The 25491-nt window shown below is 40.3% G+C and overlaps 1 protein-coding gene across 1 annotated transcript; it reads left to right on the forward strand.

The window, feature by feature from the left end:
- coq8b (coenzyme Q8B) lies at positions 1-25265 on the forward strand. Its single transcript, XM_061918921.1, has 16 exons — positions 1-131; positions 3680-3861; positions 3959-4094; positions 9693-9898; positions 11767-11833; positions 11934-12008; positions 12178-12297; positions 13844-13929; positions 14045-14185; positions 14271-14352; positions 14537-14630; positions 16169-16310; positions 18537-18644; positions 20806-20871; positions 20943-21029; positions 24707-25265. Coding segments are annotated over exons 1-16 (1899 nt in total). The 5' UTR covers positions 1-130; the 3' UTR covers positions 25013-25265.
- The last annotated feature ends 226 nt before the right edge of the window (positions 25266-25491 follow it).

The following is a 25491-nucleotide window of genomic DNA, read 5'->3' on the forward strand; positions in this document are numbered from 1 at the left end:
CGTCAGTCAAGCCTCAACTTCCGGGTGTTGAGACGTAACGTTGCAAAACAGACATCCATTCCTCCCCACGCATACCTTGACCGCAGCGGACAACCCCACTACAAAACTTGAACTACATCACTTTTGAAAAAGTGAGTATTTATAATTATTAACAATAAGAATGTATTTTATGTAGTTACGTTCTTTGCGCTTGGAAATATCAACCATACACCCACGTCGTCGGTCCGTCGTGCTATTTCCCACTGCTCCACTGTAGCATTGCACGACGTGGGATGAATACATGAATCGTAAAGGCAGTATTTACTTTTTGACATATAGTTAACGTTATAGGATTATTTTTTCACACATCTGTTAGAATTATTCCGTCAGCTACGCAAACACGTGCCAATGACACATTGCTAGACCTGACAATTGCATGCAAGGTAAGGTTAAACCAGAGGTCGGCAACCCAAAAACGTTGAAAGAGACATATTGGACCAAAAATACAACAAACTAATCAGTCTGGAGCCGCAAAGAATGAAAAGCGGTATATAAGTGTTATAATGAAGGCAACACATGACAAATGTCTTTATTAGCTATAATAGCCCATCCATCCATTTCAACCGCTTATTCCCTTTGGGGTCGCGGGGGGCGCTGGCGCCTATCTCAGCAACAATCGGGCAGAAGGCGGGGTACACCCTGGACAAGTCCCTACCTCATCACAGGGCCAACACATATAGACGGACAACATTCACACTAGGGCCAGTTTAGTGTTGCCAATCAACCTATTACCAGGAGCATGTCTTTGGAAGTGGGAGGAAGCCGGAGTACCTGGAGGGAGCCCACGCATTCACGGGGAGGACATGCAAACTCCACACAGAAAGATCCTGAGCCCGGGATTGAACCCTGACTACTCAGGACCTTGGTATTGTGAGGCAGACGCACTAACCCCTCTTCCACCGTGAAGCCCAAGCTATAATAGCTTACTATCAAAATTACTATGTGTCGCAGGCTGAAGCAAATCTTTGTTGACAGAAATGTTGAAATGTAATATTTATTCTACACATTTTTGCATCATTAGAAATCAGAAGGTGAGATAACTCCTGGAAATTACTGACTTTTAATGGCGAGAGGTATAGATGGGTGTGTCCAAGTTAAAGGAAACTGCAGGCTGTCTTTTTTAAATAGATTTACTACAATCTTTTGCAAGCTAGGTCAGTGGTTCTCAACCTTTTTTCAGTGATGTACCCCTAGTGAAGATTTTTTTAAATCAAGTACCCCCTAATCAGAGCAAAGCATTTTTGGTAGAAAAAAAGAGATAAAGAAGTGAAATACAGCACTATGTCATCAGTTTCTGATTTATTGAATTGTATAACAGTGCAAATTATTTCTCATTTGTAGTGGTCTTTCTTGAACTATTTGGAAACTAAGATATAAAAACAACTAAAAACTTGTTGAAAAATAAACAAGTGATTCAATTATAAACAAAGATTTTTAGACATAAAAGTAATCATCAACTTAAAGTGCCCTCTTTGGGGATTGTAACAGAGATCCATCTGGATTCATGAACTTATTTCTAAACATTTCTCCACAAAAAAAAAATCCTGAACATCAATATTTATGGAAAATGTCCACAAAAAATCTAGCTGTCAACACTGAATATTGCATCGTTGTATTTTTTTTTTCTCATTATATGAACTTACATTCATATTTTGTTGACGTATTATTCAATAAATATTTTTATAAAGGATTTTTGAATTGTTGATATTTTTAGAATACTTTTTAAAAATCTCACATCCCCCTTGGCATACCTTCAAGTACCCCCAGGGGTACCCCCATTTGAGCAACACTGAGCTAGGTAATGTTTGCTGTGGTCTGTAACAACATGGCACACAAACAACTGTCTGAAATGCAGCCAATATTACATACAGATAATGTGTCATGATACATGCAAATATAAATTATATCCATCCATCCATTTGCTTCCGTTTATCCGAAGCCGGGTCACGGGGACAGCAGCCTAAGCAGAGAAGCCCAGACTACCCTCTCTCCAGCCACTTCGTCCATCTTCTCCCAGGGGATCCCGAGGTCGTTCCCAGGTCATCTTGGAGACATAGTCTTCCCAACGTGTCCTGGGTCTTCCCCGTGGCCTCCTGCCAGTCAAACGTGCCTTTAACACCTCCCTCGGGAGGCGTTCGGGTTGCATCCTGACCAGATGCCCGAACCACCTCATCTGGCTCCTCTTGTTGCAGCGGCTTTAGTTTTGAGTTCCTCCCGGATGACAGAGCTTCTCACCTTATCTCTAAGTGAGAGCCCCACCAACCGGCAGAGGAAACTCATTTTGGCCGCTTGTATCCGTGATCTTGTCCTTTCGGTCATAACCCAAAGGTCATGACCATAGGTGTGGATGGGAACGTAAATCCATCCATCCATCCATCCGTTTTTTACCGCTTGTCCCTTTTTTTGAGGTTGCGAGGGGTGCTGGAGCCTATCTCAGCTGCATTCGGCCGGAAGGCGGTGTACACCCTGGACAAGTAGCCACCTCATCACAGGGCAAACACATATAGACAGACAACATTCACACTCACATTCACACAATAGGGCCAATTTGGTGTTGCCAATCAACCTATCCCCAGGGGCCTGTTTTTGGGAACGTATATCAACCAGTAAATTGAGAACTTTGCCTTCCGGCTCAGCTCCTTCTTCACCACAATGGATCGATACAGTGTCCGCGTTACTAAAGACGCCGCACCGACAGTTCATAACTTTTGTGGACAGAATTTCTAGGCGCAGTCAGGGCGTTGAGGGGATGCAGTTTGGTGGCTGCAGGATTAGGTCTCTGCTTTTTGCAGATGATGTGGTCCTGATGTTTTCATCAGGCCAGGATCTTCAGCTCTCACTGGATCGGTTCTCAGCCGAGTGTGAAGCGACTGGGATAAAAGACAGGACCTCCATGTCCGAGTCCATGGTTCTCGCCGGGGAAAGGGTGGAGTGCTATCTCCGGGTTGGGGAAGAGAACTTGCCAAGAGGATAAAAGTGAAGGATATTAAAAAAGTCCAAATATACCTATGAATGAGGCATAATGATGTATGTTAGCATTGATTGGCTTGCAGACATGCACTGACCAAATATGCCCGATTAGCACTCCAACAAGACAATAACGTCAACAAAGCTCATCCTTTGTGCATCCACGCACAGCATAAAACTTTTGGTGGACAAAAGAGACAAAGAGGGAGTGGAAGATTTTCAAAGGAAACAAAACTGTTGCGTCACAGTCCACACTATGCTGAGTTCAAGAACCGCCAAAATTACTTGGACAAAATGATGTTCACCAGACACTCTCATCAGTGATGCATACACACAAACTTATGAAACAGTGGGCTGTCTTACAATTGGGAAGGTTTGTGTCATATTTGTCCTCAAACAAAACACATACTAAAACTAAACATTTTCCCCCATATTTTTCCATTTTCAATCCTTTTTTAAAAATGCTCCAGGGAGCCACTAGGGCGGCATAAAAGAGCCAGTAGGACAGCCATTAAACACAGTATCTGGTACAAAGTAATAATATTACATGTATATTTTACCATAATATATGTAGCCTACATTGTACTATTACTGTAAACATGTTGCATGTTATTTCTTACAATATGGTGATATCCTCTGACCTTCTGGCCATATTGTACCTGTCTGTGCACAGTGATGATGTCAGAGGTCGTACAGGTGCTACGGGGTGCAAGTAAAGTAGGATCTGCACTGATCGCCACCCAAGGGGAACAGCTTCGATTTATTGCCTGTAACTCCTCACTGGGAGCAGGGGTTAAAGTTGCCCAGGAAGCTGCAAAAGGGCTGGTGGGCGCCTTCATGGGGGGCAGCAACGGAGTAAGAATTTTTGCACTTTCCTCCTGTAAATGTGATTTTGTTGCACAGGCTTATAGTACCTTATGCTGCTAAACTACATGTCCAACCCTGTCCCCAGCAACAGTCAGTTAAGGAGGATGTGTATCCTGATGCTGAAGGCTGGGAAAATATGGAGGTCGATGAAGCTGCCAAATGGGCTGCAGCTTCAGAGTTCCCTCCTGGAGCTGAAAACCAAACACAGACGGAAGCCACAGGTAATTTTTGCACTTTTTAGTTATGTTGGGTTAAAAATACACTCTTGGTGTGGATTACAGAAGACTCTCATTTTACACCTACTGTACGTCATGTTGTTTTGGGTTACAGTAGATACTCATTTTACCCCTATTCCACCTTGTTGCAGACATATATGCTATATTATTATGCTTTATTATCACTTACAATAGTACCTCAACTTATGAGCCTAATTGGTTCTGTGATGGAGCGTAAAGGCCTACTGAAACCCACTACTACCGACCACGCAGTCTGATAGTTTTATATATCAATGATGAAATATTAACATTGCAACACATGCCAATACGGCCTTTTTAGTTGACTAAATTGCAATTTAAAATTTCCCGCAAATTGTCGTGTTGAAAACGTCGCGGAATGATGACTCGTACGATGACGCGTCGTTTGACGTTTCAGGTTGTAGCGGATATTATTTTCCAGCCCGATCCAAGCTATAAGTAGTCTGCTTTAATCGCATAATTAAACAGTATTCTGGACATCTGTGTTGCTGAATCTTTTGCAATTTGTTCAATTAATAATGGAGAAGTCAAAGTAGAAAGATGTAGGTGGGAGCTTTTAGCCTTTAGCCACACAAACAGTCTGTGTTTCCTTGTTTAAAATTCCGGGAGGCAAAGCTTTACTATGGATCTGAGCGGTCAAGCGAACATGGATCCCGACCAAATGTCAACCAGCAGTTTTTGGTGAGAAAATTGTGGTAATAAGTTTGCTCTTACCGGCGACACGCGGCGTCATGCGGCGACATCAGCGGAGCTTCCAGCAGCGTGACTTGCCACAGAGACTCTGAGTCAACACACATACCCGTAGCCACACCCCTCCGACTTTAGGTGCAATTTAATCTCTCTAAAACACTAACACAATGGGCAGATAAGGGATTTTCCAGAATTATCATAGTAAGTTTTTTTTTTTTTTTTTAACTTTTTTTCTAGTCCTTTACTCTCAATATCCTCATTCACGAATATTTCATCCTCGCTCAAATTAATGGGGGAATTGTCGTTTTCTCGGTCGGAATAGCTCTTTCTGCTGGAGGCTCCCATTAAAAACAATGTGAGGACTTAAGAAGCCCTCACCCTTGTGACGTCATCGTCAGCGACTTCCGGTAAAGGCAAGGCTTTTTTATTAGCGACCTAAAGTTGCAAACTTTATCGTCGATGTTCTCTACTAAATACTTTTAGCAAAAATATGCCAATATCGCGAAATGATCAAGTATGACACATAGATTGGACCTGCTATCCCCGTTTAAATAAGAAAATCTCATTTCAGTAGGCCTTTAAAAAATGGGAACTGCACTATTTTTTGGGAATTTTGCCGACTATTTGGAATCCTTATGTGAGACAAGCACACATAGGTTTTTCTTTTCTTTTCTTTTTTATACGTTCCAACATTAGCAAAAGTAAGCCAACATTGTAGTCAATTGGAGCCGGTTTATTCCGCCTATTAAGCGCTCTAAAAACATTGATTGAAAAACCTCAATCAATATTTTAAACAAAATGTTTAGTTTGAAGTTGAACACCACATTACTGTTACCACCAGTATCCTCAATATAATTTTAAAAAGTACCTATAATCACTTGTTACTTAACCAAAAACGTAACTTAAAAGTAAAAAGTAATATATTTACTTCTTAATACATGTCATTAATGTGGGATCTGAGCCAAGGATGTCATTGTGGCTTGTGCAGCCCTTTGAGACATTTGTGATTAAGGGCTGTATAAGTAAACTATGATTGATTCGTTGATGTATTTAAAGGCCTACTGAAACCCACTACTACCGACCACGCAGTCTGATAGATAAATTCCAATTTTACATTTCCCGCGAAGTTTCTTGTTGAAAACGTTGTGGAATGATGATGCGTATGATGACGCGTGCGCGTGACGTCTCGGGTTGGAGGGGACATATTAGCGCAGCACCACTTGCGGCTAAAAGTCGTCTCTTTTCATCGCACAATTACACAGTATTCTGGACATCTGTGTTGCTGAATCTTTTGGAATTTGTTCAATTAATAATGGAGAAGTCAAAGTAAAAAGATGGAGGCTGAAAGCTTTAGCCGTTAGCCACACCAAAACACAGTGTTTCCTTGTTTAAATTCCCGGAGTTGAAGCTTTACTATGGATCAGAGTGGTCAAGAGAACATGGATCACGACTATGTCGACCAGCAGTTTTCGGTGAGAAAATTGTGGAAATAAGTCTCTTCTTACCGGAGATCAGCGGAGCTTCTGTCGTGCTGCAGCTGTCGTGACTAATTCCCTCAGAGACTGGCGTCAAGACACCCGTGGACACACCCCTCCAACTATCAGGTACTATTTAACTCACTAAAACACTAGCAACACAATAGAAAGATAAGGGATTTCCCAGAATTATCCTAGTAAATGTGTCTAAAAACATCTGAATCGCTCCCAATGCAATCGCCTTTTTTTTTTTTCTAGTCCGTCACTTTTAAATTTCCTCATCCACGAATCTTTCATCCTCGCTCAAATTAATGGGGAAATTGTCGGTTTCTCGGTCCGAATAGCTCTTGCTGCTGGAGGCTCACATTGTAAACAATGTGAGGATGTGAGGAACCCTACAACCAGTGACGTCACGTCTCGCGCACATCTTCTGGTAAAGGCAAGGCTTTTTTATTAGCGACCAAAAGTTGCGAACTTTACCGTCGATGATTTCTACTAAATTATTTCAGCAAAAATATGGCAATATCGCGAAATGATCAAGTATGACACATAGAATGGACCTGCTATCCCCGTTTAAATAAGAAAATCTCATTTCAGTCGGCCTTTAATTACTAGGGAAAGTAATTAGTGTTACTTAAAAAAAAAAATCAAATATGTCATATGCATTTAAGAGAAGTTTTATATAAGAACATTCTGTGTGTGCATGTGTGTACTTCTATAAAAGGCCTTGTCTGTTGCCAAGCGACGTGTGACGTTAACGAGGGTTTCACTGTATTTATTAGCTCTACTAGCTAGCAATGCAGCGGCTGTTTGTCGACTTTGACAGGTGTTGTGTTGCATATTTTCACCGACTTGTGTTACCTCTGGTTAAAAAAAGGAGCGGCTGGCCGGAGTTACGGTGCAGGCACGTCGATTGTGCGCGAAAGCATGTGGAGATGGGTCGGTGTTGGCAATGCCTGGTAGATCTTTTCCACACGCCGGATCCTTCCTCAGCTGTGATGCTTGCTGGACACAAATATAATAAAACATAATTTACTGTACATGGTCTGCTGTCATTAGGCTGCCGACTGCTAGGAAATTTCTATATTCTCATTCAGATGAAGAAATGACTCATAATCCTCGCGAAGAAAAGGGGAATGGAGCCAAGATTCTTTTCATATCATTCTCATCATTCCTGGGTCTAAATTGGCTGTCAAAGTGTACCAACTGGTCGGAATACGTCCTCAACTTTTTTCTATCCAGGTAATGATCAAATGCGCTAGAATAAACTTCCTAAAGAGGGGAAAGAGCTGACCACTCGATGATGTAAACATAGCAGCATAAACTGGTGATCACGTCACCGCTATAAATAGTTTGTCTGTGTGAGCGTCTATAATAACACAATCACTAATATTTAGTTAATATTCAAGTCACAAAATTTAAATTGAGTATTATTGTTTTTTTTTATGGTTATTTATTATTTTTTTATTGGGCTTTATGGGCGGAATAGAGAACCTACCATTGACTTTTATTTACGTGTAGAATGCTTAAAAAAATACATCTGTCGTCATGTCGACGATAGGCAAAAAATAATTGCAGTTTCCCTTTAAAGCATAACAATTAGCCAATAGACAGCTGTTATCTCAAAACTTCCTTAAGTGCGGTATTACAGTATAGCTATAAATAATTACAGGGTTGGGTGAATAAAATAAGTTTTGTAAATCTTGCAGATCAGGATGTTAGGACGAGCAGATAAATTCCAATGCTTGTTGACACAAATTTTGTGTTCCTGGCCCTCAAATAGATCATAAATTTGGCCTTGCAGAGTGGAAAGCTTCTCCGAGATGTTATCCAGTTTGCAATTTAGTTCAGAAATCCCCCATAGTCTGAGTGCCTACGGCCCTGCCTGCACAACCCATCAATCTTGACGGGCAGCTTCTGGGTGCCTCAAACGACTGACTTCTTCTTCCGAATTTGTCGATACACCAGGGCAACGCTCAATCCAATCAGCAGACGCCCTGTTAACATAGTTCCGAATAGGTAGATATTCACAATGTCCTCAACGGAAAGAATAGCCAGCAGCACGCAGCTCAACTTCCCCCACGTCTATAGTGTATCCATCAGCAAACATTCTGTCAGGACAAACCGGTTCCCTCAGACCCAAGCTTCTCGTTGAGAAAATTTTATCAATTGCTTTGAGAGACCAGTCAATCAATTACATGGTTAGCTTTGGAGAACAGTGAGGCGAGATGCTCCAAAAAAGTTGAGAAGACACAAAAAAGATGGGGAAAAGGGGAAAAAGATGAGTGAAGGGAAGCGTCCGCCTTATTTGAGAACAAGAAAGAAAGTGTGTGTGTATGTGTGTGTGTATATATATATATATATATGTATATATATATATATATATATATATATATATACATTTATATATATAAGTATGCAGTAGGCATATAAACTAAATATTAATATACACATTGGCAGCAAAAACACTTAATTTAGCAGTGTAGGTTAGCCTAACTCCTTTAGGAGTCAAATGCTAGTTACTAAATGAACACAGCTGTCATCTCGGTTATAACGAAAATCAGAACATCAATAAATCATTACACACACTTCAAAGTCACTTATGCTTCAAATATCTTTCTCATAGTGTTAGAAAACTCACATGTGCAATGACTTTTGTACACATGCAGAAACATTACCAATTGTAATATGGCGAAAAAACACTTTCAAAGTAAAAGTTTACAAAATAAGCATCTACGCATACATGTGCATAAACATGAATAATTCTTTACATGTCTAAATGTATTTTGTCAGGCAGCCCCAAATTAATGGATGTATGGGAAACACGGTTAAAATTTGACCTCACAAATGTGCCCATTGAAAAAATGGTCATAAATTCCCATAAACATGCTCCTTAACCTGGTGAAAGGTTTCTTAGGAGACTTAAAGTTGTGACAGCTATAAAGAGTGGGCGGATGTCATATTAAACCGTTTGAAATAAGAATCAACTATCTGTGTAAATACAAAACAATAGTTATGGCAATATAAAGTGTTTGTAAAGGCAGAAAATAAATATATCCCTTGTATTGGTAGTCAAATTGTGCTGGTGCACCCAACATAGTGTTTACTTAGGAAACAAACCACTTGTAATTCAGGGTGGATGTGTACTGTATTTAATTAATACACAACACAAAAAGGTAGCGTCACATTTCAGAAACAGCAAAAATACTTTTTAAATAGGACTTTTTAATCGGTGTCATGAACAAGGACGGATGTTTAGATATCACAATTGAAATTTCAATAGTTTCCCCATTTATCCCCCAATTTTGGTTTGGTCGAACTGAAGTTTTCGCTTCAGCTTGATGAATTTAGACATTGTTGCTGTTATGCATGTCTTCTTCGTGTCTTCTCTTTTCCATAGGTGTGCATTCTGGCTCCGGGGCGTCTTCAGCAGACCGAGGATGGCCAGGCCAGGACACGCGTTTCCTCCACACGTCTCCCCCACTACAGCCATTCTTTCACCAAACCAGATGTGTACATGACACAGTGGTGACCAGACTGACCCCGGAAGATATCAAGAAGGCCAGGGAGGCTAAGCAGGCCTTGGTTAAACCTGTTCGTCAGAAGGTGGGTCAAGTTACTCAGCTGTGCTTAAGCAAAAACAATGAAAAGTAAAACAAAGAAAAAAAAACAGCTACTCTTTGTAGAAGAGCGATATATGCTTTCATGTTAGTCTCCTGACGTGTGCAGTAAGACTAAAACATTTTGCTAGGTTTTTTGCTAGTTGCTTTATTGAAAAGACAATCTTGAGGGATCTAAATCTACTTCACAGTCACTAAGTTGGAAAAAATATCCTAGCTCTGTTCCATATTTTAAAGGGGAACTGCACTTTTTTTTAAGTATTTTGCCTATTCACAATTATCATGGAAGACATAACGACAGATGTATTTTTTTTAATGCATTCTAAATATTAAATAAATGCGATCAAAAGTCTGCTTACAATGGAGCCTATGGGAGCCCTCAAATTCTGCCTAAAGAGCCCCTAAAAACATCCAAACACCTCAAGTAAGGTTTTATATACATGATGTAGGTGTAAATATAATTTAGTAACTGGTCATGTATAATAACATTTAATATTTACGTATTTTGCTCATTGTAAGCATACACTGCGCGTACATTTAAAAAAATGCATCACATTTGCTTTTTTTTTCTTCATTGCTAATTTGTGCTCACTGCAACACTTTATGAGAGCCAACAAGCATGATATAACATCACTTACCCTTTTACCGTTATTAGAATATCAACTGCTAGAATGTTCGTATATTCATATTTAGATGAAAAATGTCTCGTAATCCTTGCGAAGAAACAGAGTGGGGGGGGGAGGGAACAGGCACTTATTTGTGTCATTCTCGCCAGGTTTAAATGGCTGTTAAAGTGTCCTAACTTGTCAAATTATATTCGCAGCCATCTAATTTTCAGGTGAGATGAGTGGTTTATGATCTACAATACACTTACACGGAGTAGGGAAGCCAGGAAACAGCAGACCACTGGATGATGTAACCATAGGGACACAACCTTGTGATCACGGCGCCGCTATAAATAGTTTGTATGTGTTAGCGCTTATAATAACAAACTCACTGATACTTGGTTAATATTCAAGTTACAAAATGTAAATTGAGTATTGTTGCCGCTTTTTGAATGGTTAATTGTCTGGATTTTATGGGCAGAATAGCGGAGCTCCCATTGGCTCCGCTGTGAGCGGCCTTTTATTTTTTTATTTAATATTTAGAATGCATCCAAAAAAAATGCATCCATCGTCTTGTCTTTAATAATGATTTTGATCAATAGGAACAAAACAAAAAAAGAGATTCTTTTTTAATTTTTTTTCTTAGTCATGAAAAAGGGAGGTTTTTGTCATGAAAAATTGAGGTTTTTTGGGTTGGTGCACTAATTGTAAGTGTATCTTGTGTTTTTTATGTTGATTTAATATAATAATGCACTTTGTGACTTCAATAATAAATATGGCAGTGCCATGTTGGCACTTTTTTTCATAACTTCTGTTGATTTATTTTGGAAAACTTTGTTACATTGTTTCATGCATCACAACAAAATTAGGCATAATAATGTGTTAATTCCACGACTGTGTATATCGGTATCGGTAATTAAGAGTTGGACCCAATCGGAATGTCGGTAAAAAATCCATTATCGGACATCCCTAGTTTGCACATGTCACTTAGGACCTTTGTAGATCAGGCCTTGAACGGGTTTACCAGATTCACTGGTATCCTGAGGTTTTGTGATTTTAATGTCTTGGTTAAGCGTAGCAAAGGGCAGTGGAAGCTCTGTTGGCTTCAATTTGAAAAACATGCAATTAACCCCTGTATTTAATCATACCCTAAACCTTATAGTGTGTTGGTAGAGAGTGAGACAGTATAACGACGATACAGTGAATTGTGCTTGTGTCGTGGTTTAAATTGTGTTTTTTCCGCCTTCAGCTGAGTGACCGTGCCAGAGAGAGGAAGGTTCCTTCAACGAGAATCAGCAGGCTGGTTAATTTTGGAGGTACACACACACACACGCACACGCACACAATACATGGTGTTGTGGATTTTGTGTTTTGAAATTGGCACGATGCACATTATCAAACGCATCTTCGACACAGGCCTGGCAGTGGGCCTGGGAATTGGTGCCATCGCTGAAGTAGCAAAGCAGTCACTGGGAGGCAAACAAAAAGGAGGTACAGTAATCATTTTCCAAAGCAGCAGATTTACTGGCATTAAATCCAACATATTCCTGTGAATTTAATAGCGTTAAGCATTTTAATTGCCCAGTATTGCCTATGACTAATGTACATGTATATCTTCCAGGCCTACTTTTCACTTATTGCCTTTTTTAAAAATTTTTAGATAAGAGTGCCTTGCTGGACTCTCCCCTCTTGTCAGAAGCCAATGCAGAGAGGATTGTCAGCACATTGTGTAAAGTCCGTGGGGCTGCACTAAAGATCGGACAGATGCTCAGCATACAAGGTAATTTTATAATAATGTTAAATAAGTCATGTTATGCTTTTATTTCAACATTTAGAACACTTCATTGTGGTCTACACAACATGCAATGGTGGTTCTTTGGTCAAAATGTTGCATAGATTATGTTTTACAGACCATCTTCAAGCTGCTTTCCTAATGTCTCTTCAGTATGTGCTGTTTTGTGGGCGGTCTTATTTACGTGCCTCCACTTTGACAGCGTCTTCTTCTCGCCATCTTTGTTGTAGTTATGAGCGCTTCCATAGCGAGTCTACTGACAGATTAATTTCAAAATGGCAACAGCATAGGATGCATATGCATGTACCAGCCAGTCTGCCTCACAACAAGAGGATAGCGAAAAAGAAGGAGCTTACGGTCTACATCATCGGACTACAATCATGGCAGACTCACGCAATTCACTTTGGGTACATTTATACTATATTTGAATAATCCATTGACGTCACAGATCAGAAAACTTCTCAAATCAGGAAATATTACAAGTCAGAGCAAATTCCACATGACTCTTTTGGTGGAAATATAAAGGAAGGCAAGATTGTTTTATAAACAGTTATGGTTAAATTTAAAATTTTCGGGACTTATGCAGATCCTAAATACACAAAAACAAGTACCAGTAGGTAAGAAAAGTTGGTTCTGTCGTATAGGGCCCCTTTAAGGTTTTACGAAGTCATGATTTTCTTGCTTAGAATTGATTTGGAATTTTCTTGGATTATTTATTTTATTCATTCCAATCTACAAGGTTAATATAGCTGGCTTCTCTTTCTTCCCCTCCATTTTTCCGCTTTCTTATGTATGTGCAGTTATCATTACATATATGTATTGTTGCATTTTGAACAACTGTAATGTTGATAATAGAGGTAAATCATTGTTATTATTCCATTTGTAGTGAAATAATGCTCATTGTCATTTCTGTATCATTATTTATTTCACTAACTGGTTCTTTGGTATCACTTTTGCCACCATATTTGCACATATCGTATTTGCTGATGTTGTTCTATTGTTGTTGTTGTTGTTTGCTGTTGTTGTTTTTGTCTCTCTGTCTTTTATCCCCTTCTTGTCCCCACAACTTCCCCCTCTGTCTTCTTTTATTTCTCCTTTTATCCCCTCCTGCTCCGGCCCGGCTGCACCAAATGATAATATAAATACGTTTAATAAAGTCAAATACAAATAAGGCAACAAGAGAAGTATCCCACACTTCTCTTTTGAAACGTTAATTTGTACAGCCGATATGGGCATCTACATCAACAATATGTTTTGCCTAAGAAGCCTATAGGACAAAAAAAAAAGATTTATTTTACACACATGCGCACACACGTGGCTTGTTTGGGGCTATGTGAATATTCATACACTTCTTATTATTATGGGCCTGCTGCAACGCAGTAATATAGTAAGTAAGGGGTCCCCGCTCCCTGTCTGAATCTGTTTAGAGGTCTTTGGCATGGAAAACGTTGAAGGGTCGTACATTCGTGCCGCCGCTGTAAAAGCATGCTTATTCTACTCTAGGTAACAGACTTGTATGTTTTTCCTGCCACAGACAACTCCTTCATCAACCCCCAGCTGCAGAAGATCTTCGAGAGGGTCCGACAGAGCGCAGATTTTATGCCAACCTGGCAAATGACTGTAAGCCGTGATTCTAGCTATTTGCAATCGTCTATTTTTATATTATTACCTCGAATCAACATTCTCCTCTCCTATCTTTCCCTTGCTAAAATATATGTAATCATGGATTTCGTAGAAAGTATTAGAGCAAGACCTGGGACCAGGCTGGAGAGACAAGCTGTCGTCCTTTGAGGACAAACCGTTTGCCGCGGCTTCCATTGGCCAGGTACATCTTGGGGTTTTGAAAGATGGCAGAGAAATTGCCATGAAGATCCAGGTAGGACTGAATTTTAACACCCATTCTTCATCTTGTATTTCTCGCTTATCTGCATTTATTTGTGTTCTTTTTGTGTTTATGGCAGTACCCTGGAGTGGCAGAAAGTATCCACAGTGACATAAACAACCTGATGTCTGTACTGAAGATGAGTGCTGTTCTACCAGAAGGTAACAATAGGGTTGTTTTTACAGTTTTGAATATGAGTGAACATTTTGAATCATGCTTTTGACTTACTGATACAATGCCAACATTTTTTTCATACTGGCAATTTTAGCTTAGACCACAAGGTGGTGCTCCAGTTTAAAAAAACAACAAAAAAACGCTGACATTTGTTTTATTTTGTTTTGTCAGGCCTCTTTGCAGACAGCAGCTTGGAGGTTCTTCAGAGAGAGTTAGAATGGGAGTGCAACTATGAGAGAGAAGCCGAGTGTGCCAAGAAATTCCGGTAGGTTAATGAATTAGATTATTGGCCGATACGGGATGTCGAGTCCAAGCCACAATTTATTGCAATGAGTATTGGATTTATTCACATTGCACCAATATTGTTTGCCTATTCAGTGTGTATCTCTGAAATACTGCGTAACCTTAATTTACGAACTTATATGGTTATTTAACAGGGTTTGTAAATAGAAAAAAAATTGTATGTTGAAGCCAATGTCCCCAACAGTTATATGTAATTAAGTGAGGAACTAGTTTAATGTTTTGTTGATATTGTTAAACTGTCAATAGCACTCACGATACGTAAATTACAAAATTAACAGTTACTACATATTAGAGATGCGCGGATAGGCAATTATATCATCCGCAACCGCATCACCAAAGTCGTCATCCACCCGAACCAACATTTCATCAGAACCGCAACCGCCCGCCACCCGCCCGTTGAAATACAACAGAGGTCGGCCACTTTTATCACTCAAAGAGCTATTTAAGCCCGTTTCACAGAGTAAAGTAGACAATGGGAGCCGCCAACGTTCTCGCGAATATCCAATGGTATTCATCCTGATGACAACAATAAGGACGTGCTGTGAAGCCATTGCCTTTGACTCCTTCAACAACATGTACGAACCGATTGTTAGTCCAGCAACATGTTATATGCAGCTTCCGCAATCACACGTACAAGATTGAAAAGCATACTGGGTGATACAGAGTACACTAATGGTTGTGATATAAACAATTTTAACACTCTTACTAATATGCGCCACGCTGTGAAGCCACACCAAACAAGAATGACAAACACATTTCGGGAGAACATCCTCACAGTAACACAACATAAACGCAACACAACATCCTGAATATATTTTACACCCCCGCACCCCCAACCCCGCCCACCTTATCGACGCACGGGGGGGTGTCCGGGTTTGCTGCTAGCGGGGTGTATAAAATAGGAAGTTTCATGGATGCAAAGGATTCTGGATATTTGTTGTGTTGCGTTTATGTTCTGTTACTGTGAGGATGTTCTCCCAAAATGTGTTTGTCAGATCGTACATGCTGTAGAAGGCGACAAAGCCAATGGCTTGATGGCCCACCCTAATACTTACTAACTGGGTGACTATCGGCAGTCACTCGAGAGGATGTTTGCGCCTCCTATTGTCTTCTTCGCTTTGTGACACAGGTCCTAATTGGCTCTTTGAATGGTAAAGGATACCGATCCCTGAAGGATGTATATCAAATATTTCCGAATGGTTCAACCGCCCGAATCTAATTAAAGTCCATTTTTTCGTCATGTCACCCGCCCGACCCGCGGTTTATCCGCGGACTCCACGGATGAGACCGCAAACCGCGCATCTCTACTACATATGTATAGGCCGATCCCCCTACGGGTGGATCGTTATAAAAATTGGCAGCATAACAAAAATGGCAGCATTAAACCGTGATTGGAACTCTCCTAATGTTTAGTTTTTTAGGCCTTGGCAGAGATATTGTATATTATCCACTGTGCACTTAATGTATTTGTAATTATGATGATGTATTTGTGTCCTTCAGGTTACTGCTGGAGGGAGACCAGTTTTTCCAGGTTCCTGAGGTGGTGGACGAGTTGTCGGGACGCAGAGTGTTAGCAATGGAGCTTGTCCAGGGAGTTCCGTTAGACCGCTGTGTGGACTTGGACCAGGACACCAGGAACCAGGTTTTATTACAACTTTTTTCCGCAAATAAATTGCAGACGTCGCAGCAGAACAGCTTTTTTCCATTGTTATAGCAAATCTGTCACATGTACCGTTTTTTTCATAGGGCGCCTCGGACTATAAGGCGCATTAAAGGGGTCATATTATAATTTTTTTCATTTAAAATACTTCCCAGTGGTCTACATAAAATGTAATGGTGGTTCTTTTGGTCAAAATGTTGCATAAATTATGTTTTACAGTCTGTAAGCCGCTTTCTTACCGTCTCTTCAGGATGCGTGGGCGGTCTTATTTACGTGCCTCCACTTTGACAGTGTCTTCTCCCCGTCAGTTTTGTTGCACTGGTTGTTTTTAGTGCTTCTACAGCAAGTCTACAGACATTTAAGTCAGAACTCTCCATCCATCCAACCATCGTCTTCTGCTTATCCGAGGTCGGGTCGCCGGGGCAGCAGCCTAAGCAGGGAAGCCCAGACTCTCCTCTCCCCAGCCACTTAGTTGAGCTCCTCCCGGGGGATCCCAAGGCGTTCCCAGGCCAGCCGGGAGACATAGTCTTCCCAACGTGTACTGGGTCTTCCCCGTGGCCTCCTACCGGTTGGACGTGCCCTAAACACCTCCTTAGGGAGGCGTTCGGGTGTCATCCTGACCAGATGCTGGAACCACCTCATCTGGCTCTTCTCGATGTGGAAAAGTGGCTGCTTTACTTTGAGCTCCTCCCGGATGGCAGAGTTTCTCACCCTATCTTTAAGGGAGAGACCCGGCACCCAGCAGGGGAAACTCATCTCGGCCGCTTGTACCCGTGATCTTGTCCTGTCGGTCATAACCCAAAGTTAATGACCATAGGTGAGGATGGGAACGTACATGGACTGGTAAATTGAGAGCTTTGCCTTCCGGCTCAACTCCTTCTTCACCACAACGGATCGATACAGCGTCCTTATTACTGAAGACGCCGCACCGATCCGCCTGTCGATCTCACGATCCACTCTTCCCTCACTCGAGAACAAGACTCCGAGGTACTTGAATGCCTCCACATGGGGCAGGGTCTCCTCCCCAACCCGGAGATGGCACTCCACCCTTTTCCGGGCAAAAACCATGGACTCGGACTGGGACTTGGAGGTGCTGATTCTCATTCCAGTCGCTTCACACTCTGCTGCGAACCGTATGCTACTTTATATTAGAAATGGCAACAGGGCAGGTTGAATGCCTCACAGCAAGATAGAGAAAAAGAAGAAGCTTATTGACTACAGAGCCAGCTAAAATGGCAGAAGCACGCACATTTTTGGGACTTATGCAAATCCCAAAATCAAGTTACTTTTGCATAAAATAGCAAAATCAAACGCTAGATAATGTCTCCTAATGGGTTCCTTTTTGGGGTCTTTCTACACACACCACAGTAATACCCTTATTTGGAAGCATAGTATGTTTGACTACAGTAGCCGCAATGTGCCAATGCGGCTTTATAGCTTCCCGAAGTCGTACTAAAACATTATAGTCTATATAATGTTCTATATTCCACACATATTTTTATGTGTTACTGCCATCTACTGGTCACACTCATCATTACACCATGTACCAAATCCAATTGCTCTGAGGTCGGTAAGCACGACCAGAATCATTCCGTACATTGGGCGCACCAGTATATAAAGCGGACTGTCAATTTTTGAGAAGATGAAAGGATTTTGAATGCGCCTTATAGTCCCCCAAAAAAAACGATTCTTGATAATGTTTTTATAGAAAATACTATGGGAAAGGGATTGTGGCGTTATTATGAGCACCCAAAGCTAAGACAGAATTAAATCAAATAGTTCATGTGGTAAAAATGAGGAGATAAAGAAGTTACCATGAATTGATTAACGTGGACCCCAACTTAAACAAGTTGAAAAACTTATTTGGGTGTTACCATTTAGTGGTCAATTGTACGGAATATGTACTGAACTGTGCAATCTACTAATAAAAGTTTCAATCAATCAATCAATCATAAACAAGCCTTTCCCCCTGACTATTTCGTCTTCTGGCTCTCTTTTCTGGATTCAAACTGAACACCCTCTAAAGTCCTCCCCCGCCCCCGTGTTTACGTTTCCTTCCTACCTCTCTACAGTTAGGTGGTGAACCGTCAGTCAATCCCGTAACTGCGTATTGTTTATCTACTCTTGGATGGGTTGTACTGAAAACAAATTTTGGTTTACTTTTAAGCGCAATGACAATAAGGTTCTGTTCTCTTCTACTCTCTTCAGATCTGCTTCAACATCTTGCAGTTGTGTCTTAGGGAGCTCTTTGAGTTCAGGTTCATGCAGACTGATCCGAACTGGGCCAACTTCTTCTACAACTCCGAAACAAACAAGGTGAGAGGCTCCTGCACTTTATTGTTTTTGTTTAACACAGTAGTATTTTACATCAGTTTTTTCTCATAGTTTGTCATTTTCACCAACATGTCACCATATGTAGCCCTATTTGATACGGCCCGCCAAAATTAAATAAACGCCCGACCCATTCGCCTTCGCTTATACAGGACTGTCTCAGAAAATTAGAATATTGTGATAAAGTCCTTTATTTTCTGTAATGCAACCTAAAACATGAAAATGTCATACATTCTGGATTCATTACACATCAAGTGAAATATTGCGAGCCTTTTATTATTTTAATATTGCTGATTATGGCATACAGCTTAAGAAAACTCAAAAATCATATCTCAAATGTCCTCAGACCAAGTGAAAAAAAAAGATTTATAACAGCAAAACAAAATCAAACATTTGAAGATGTCAATTAATGCACTCAGTTCTTGGTTGGGAATCCTTTTGCACGGATTACTGCATCAATACGGCGTGATATGGAGGCAATCGGCCTGTGGCATTGCTGAGGAGTTATGGATGCCCAGGATGCTTCAATAGCGACCTTTAGCTCATTTGCATTATTGGATCTGGTGTCTTTCAGCTTCTTCTTCACAATAACCCACAAATTCTCTGAGATTCAGGTCAGGGGAGTTGGCAGGCCAATGGAGGACAGTAATGCCATGGTCAGTACACCAGTTACTGGTGGTTTTGGCACTGTGGACAGGTGCCAGATCATGCTGGAAAATTAAATCATCATCTCCATTTTCAGTCTCTAGTGAATAGTGTGAAAATAATAGGCTCTATATATCCATTCATAATGTAATGACCTGCTGGTGGTATTGTTTTATATTTGTGTAGTTTTCATTTGATGTTCATTGTTCCCATTATCGTAAACACACCGTCTGTGCCTATAAGGTTATTGGCGGAGAATGAGGAAGTTTTGATGTGTGTCTAGGGAAGCACGGAGACACACGTGTGCGCACGGGAGAGAATTATATCTGAATTGGGCCGGTTGTTTGCATAAGATTGACGATAAAAGTTAAAAATAGCGTCAGATTTTGTGTAACTTCCTCTAGAGCCAACAATACATTGTATTACTTTAATTAGTCCTGGATGTGCGGAATAGTATTCTTCTTCCTCCAAACACGACAAGTTGAGTTTATACCAAAATGGATACATGCATGATACAGCAGAGGATTGGGAGAATGCCATGTGGTCAATTAAAACCAAAATATAACTTTTTTGGTATAAACTCAACTCGTCTTGTTTGGAGGAAGAAGAATACTCAGTTGCATCCCAAGAACACCACACCTACTGTGAAGCATGGGGGTGGAAACATCATGCTTTGGGGCTGTTTTTCTGCTGAGGGGACAGGACGATTGATCCATGTTAAGGAAAAAAGGAATGGGGCCATGTATCGTGAGATTTTGAGCCAAAACCTCCTTCCATCAGTGAGAGCTTTGAATGGTTGACCAAATACTTATTTTCCACCATAATTTACAAATAAATTCTTTAAAATTCCTACAATGTGAATTCCTGGATTTTTTTTCACATTCTGTGTCTCGCAGTTGAAGTGTACCTATGATAAACATTACAGACCTATGTCATCATTTTAATCGGTGGCTGACTAAATACTTTTTTGCCCCACTGTATGTGTCTGCTGCATTCTGTATTGGGTTTGCTTTCAAAATATATTCCTAGAAAGTCACTTATCAAATAAAGTTTAAAATTTGAATATTTCCAAAATTCCCATTGAAATATACCGGAAACTTTCTGAAAATTTTTTCACCCATGGCAACACTACTAGCAACAAATCTAGTGTGTTCATGGAGACTTTTGAAGACATATTGCTCTTCTCAAGAGTAGTGTGTGTTGTTGTGGGGCCCCTCCCCCATTCTAAAACACTCAGAGGTTGCTCACCCTTGTTTCTCAAATTAAAAAAAACTTCAGAAAAGAAGGAACCGAATAAATTACTTTGGTAGTTCTAAACACATCTGTTTTTCATTTAATGTTTTTATTCACATTTTGTCTCTCCCACATCGTTATTCCTCTCCTATCATTTAGCGACTCCGATACACACAGCCCACCACCACAAATAGATTGCTGTCCTGTAGGGAAACACTGTATATACTAAAAGCTGACTTGTTTGAAAAGCAGACCATGTTTTCCACAGGTGATTCTTTTAGATTTTGGAGCGTGCAGAAGCTACCCTGAATCGTTCACAAATGACTACATAGAGGTATGAAGCGGTGTCTGAAATGTTCCATTTTGTTAAACTGTATACAATATTAACAATCATGGTGCGTTTAGGTGGTGCACGCAGCATCCATTGGTGACCGAGGCACCGTTCTTGCCAAATCCAAAGAGCTGAAGTTCCTGACAGGGTTTGAGACCAAGGTAAGACGTTTTAGTTTCTGTTGATGTGCTCATTCAATTTTTCATAAGGTTTGGACTCCACCTGTGTCTATTTTTAGTTCCTCATTCCACTGCGTGACGTCACTGTCAGATCCTATAACTCTCAATTCACCAGTTTCATATGTGCTCAAGATCGTTATTAGCATAGAGAGTAATACAGGTCAAGGTTTATTTATTTATACGGCACACATTTAAAGCAGCCACTACTGCTCCTCAGTGCTGTACAGATTAAAAACAGAAAGGTAGGGTGAAAAATAGAATATAGTCACAACAAGTACAGAACAGTCTGTAAATAGAAAACAGCTAAACAAACCAAAGAAAATGGTAAAAACTGAACAAGCACTACAACCACACAACCAAATAAGCAGTGTAAATAGAATGAAATAAATATACCCACAACCTCATAACATTAGACTCGAACAGAACATTTTTGACACCAATGTTTCCATTATGTCTTTATTTTCAAAGTAAAGTTGCTACTAATGACTCTTTGATAGTCTCGTCAGCTATTACTTTAACAATTAGTTGAATAATCAGATTATAAAGCATAAAGATTCAGTGGCTCTTATGTAACCTTTTAGCTAAAGTTATTGTTGGCCCGTACTAAAAAAGATCACTTCTGTATTTTCCGTACTATAGAGTGCACTGCTATATAAGCCACGCTCACTAAGTTTTAAAACAGTGGTTCTCAAATGGGGATACGCGTACCCCTGGGGGTACTTAAAGGTATGCCAAGGGGTATGTGAGATTTTTTTTAAATATCCTAAAAATAGTAACAATTCAAAAATCCTTCATAAATATATTCATTGAATAATACTTCAACGAAATATGAATGTAAGTTCATAAACTGTGAAAAGAAATGCAACAATGCAACATTCAGTGTTGACAGCTAGAATTTTTGTGGACATGTTCCATAAATATCGTTAAAGATTTCTTTTTTTGTGAATAAATGTTTAAAATTAAGTTAATGAATCCAGATGGATCTCTATTACAATCCCCAAAGAAGTCACTTTAAGTTGATGATTACTTTTGATGATTACTTCTATGTGTATAAATCTTTATTTATAATTGAATCACTTTTTTTTTTTCCAACAAGTTTTTTGTTATTTTTATATCTTTTTTTCCAAATAGCTCAAGAAAGACCACTACAAATGAGCAATATTTTGCACTGTTATACAATTTAATAAATCAGAAACTGATGACATAGTGCTGTATTTTACTTCTTTATCTCTTTTTTTTCAACCAAAAATGCTTTGCTCTGATTAGGGGGTACTTGAATTAAAACAATTTTCACAGGGGGTACATCACTGAAAAAAGGTTGAGAACCCCTGTTATAAAAGAAAAAAAAAGTTTTCCATATATAAGCCGAAACAGAAAATAAGCTGCGGATATATACTTTGTGAAATGAGTTGTTTACACATACCTTGATTCCTCTGTAACAAAGAGGAAAAGAACCACCCAGAGTGTTATAGGCGCGAAGATGAAAAGCCAGCATCTGTGATGGTATGGAAATGTATTAGTGCCCAAGGAATGGGTAACTTACACATCTGTGAAGACACCGTTAATGCTGGAAGGTACATACAGGTTTTTGAGCAACATATGTTGCCATCCAAGCAACGTTTTCTTGCTTATTTCAGCAAGACAATGCCAAGCCACATGTTACAACAACGTGGCTTCATAGTAAAAGAGTGCGGGTACTAGACTGGCCTGCCTGTAGTCCAGACCTGTCTCCCATTGAAAATGTGTGGCGCAATATGACGCCTAAAATGCAACAACGGAGAGACCCTGGACTGTTGAACAAGTTAAGCTGTACATCAAGCAAGAATGGGAAAGAATTCCACCTGAAAAGCTTTAAAAATTGCTCTCCTCAGTTCCCAGATGTTTACTGAGTGTTGATAAAAGGAAAGGCCATGTAACACAGTGGTGAAAATGCCTGTGCCAACTTTTTTTTACAATGTGTTGCTGCCATAAAATTTTAAGTTATTTGCAAAAAAAAAAATTAAGTTTCTCAGTTCGAACACTAAATATCTTGTCTTTGCAGTCTATTCAATTGGATATTAGGTGAAAAGGATTTCCAAATCATTGTATTCTGTTTTTATTTACCAATCACACAACGTGCCAACTTCACTGGTTTTGGGTTTTGTACAAGAGCACGGCTTGTAGGTTCAATGTACAAAATGTAATATCTTAGTTGCTGAGACTTTTTAAAGGCCTACTGAAACCCACTATTACCGACCACACAGTCTGATAGTTTATATATCAATGATGAAATATTAACATTGCAACACATGCCAATACGGCCGGTTTAGTTTACTAAATTGCAATTTTAAATTTCCTGCGAAGTGTCGTGTTGAAAACGTCGCGGTATGATGACGTGTATGATGACGCGTGCGTTTGACGTCACTGGTTGTAGCGGACATTATTTTCCTGCCCGATCCAAGCTATAAGTAGTCTGCTTTAATCGCATAATTACACAGTATTCTGGACATCTGTATTGCTGAATCTTTAGCAATTTGTTCAATTAATAATGGAGAAGTCAAAGTAGAAAAATGGAGGTGGGAAGCTTTTAGCCTTTAGCAACAAAAACACAGCCGGTGTTTCCTTGTTTAAAATTCCCGAGGATGAAGCTTCGCTATGGATCAGAGCGGTCAAGCGAACATGGATCCCGACTACATGTCAACCGGCAGTTTTCGGTGAGAAAATTGTGGTAATAAGTCTGCTCTTACCGGAGACATCAGCGGAGCCAGCATCCTCCTGCAGCTGCGTGACTTCCCTCAGAGACTATGGCGTCAACACACCCGTGGCCACACCCCTCCGACTTTTAGGTACTATTTAATCTCACTAAAACACTAGTAACACAATAAGCAGATAAGGGATTTTCCAGAATTATCCTAGTAAACGTGTCTAATAACATCTGAATCGCTCCCACTGGAATCGCCTTTTTTTTTTTACCTTTTTTTTTTCTTCTAGTCCTTCACTCTAAATTTCCTCATCCAGGAATCTTTCATCCTCGCTTAAATTAATGGGGAAATTGTCGCTTTCTCGGTCCGAATCGCTCTAGCTGCTGCTGGCTATGATTGTAAACAATGTGAGGATGTAAAGAGCTCTACATCCCGTGACGTCACGCGCACATCGTCTGCTACTTCCGGTAAAGGCAAGGCTTTTTTATCAGCGACCAAAAGTTGCGAACTTTATCGTCGATGTTCTCTACTAAATCCTTTCAGCAAAAATAAGGCAATATCGCAAAATGATCAAGTATGACACATAGAATGGACCTGCTATCCCCGTTTAAGTAAGAAAATCTCATTTCAGTAGGCCTTTAATGAGGAAAGAGTTTAATGCCTTTTGTTTTCGTGTTAGTATTTAAGCTAGCAAGCTGGCGACAGTCAGTCCTTGAGTTTATCAAGGTGCAGTTCTCAAATACCAAGGTTTATACCCGCCAAAAAATGGAAATCAAAATTTGAGTTCTTTGAAACAAAAAATTGTGAATTTGACTAAAATCCTGCATCCCGAGTAACTTCTTATAAACAATTGCGATGAACAAAAGTATAGAAACACCTGAAATAAATGAGAATATTTGATCAATCAGGGCTTGTTCTCCTTCACCAATATAAGCATTGTAACATTTCATGTCGCCTTTTCTCCTCGCCTGCCATCAGGCCTTCACGGACGCTCACGTGGAGGCTGTGATGATCCTCGGGGAAGCTTTCGCATCTCCTGAGCCGTTCGACTTCGGCACCCAGAGCACGACGCAGCGCATCCAAAGCCTGGTCCCTGTAATGCTGCGGCACCGCCTCACCCCGCCGCCCGAGGAGAGTTACTCGCTGCACCGCAAGATGGCCGGCTCCTTCCTCATCTGCTCCAAACTAAACGCCAGCATTGCGTGCAGGGACATGTTTCTGGACGTGTACAACGCCTACCACCAGAGGAGACGCGGCCAGCAGGCAGCACAGTCCAACGCTTAGGGCATCTTATCAGGAAAACTCAGTTTTTAATCTTGTTCCACCAAGCATTCACGACTGTACACCAACATACTGTAAATACTAACGTAAGCCTATGTTGGTGATGCAGGCTGAAACTGAGACAGGATGGACATATTAGCATTTAATACAGTGGGGCAAAAAGTATTTAGTCAGCCACCGATTGTGCAAGTTCTCCCACTTGAAATGATGACAGAGGTCTGTCATTTTCATCTTAAGTACACTTCAGCTGTGAGAGACAGAATGTGAAAAAAAAATCCAGGAATTCACATTGTAGGAATTTTAAGGAATTTATTTGTAAATTATGGGGAGAAAAAAAGTATTTGGTCGACCATTCAAAGCTCTCACTGATGGAAGGAGGTTTTGGCTCAAAATCTCACGATACATGGCCCCATTCATTCTTTCCTTAACACGGATCAATCGTCCTGTCCCCTTAGCAGAAAAACAGCCCCGAAGCATGATGT

Source organism: Nerophis ophidion, linkage group LG13 (assembly GCF_033978795.1).
Source record: "Nerophis ophidion isolate RoL-2023_Sa linkage group LG13, RoL_Noph_v1.0, whole genome shotgun sequence".
In the NCBI taxonomy this organism is placed as follows: domain Eukaryota; kingdom Metazoa; phylum Chordata; class Actinopteri; order Syngnathiformes; family Syngnathidae; genus Nerophis; species Nerophis ophidion.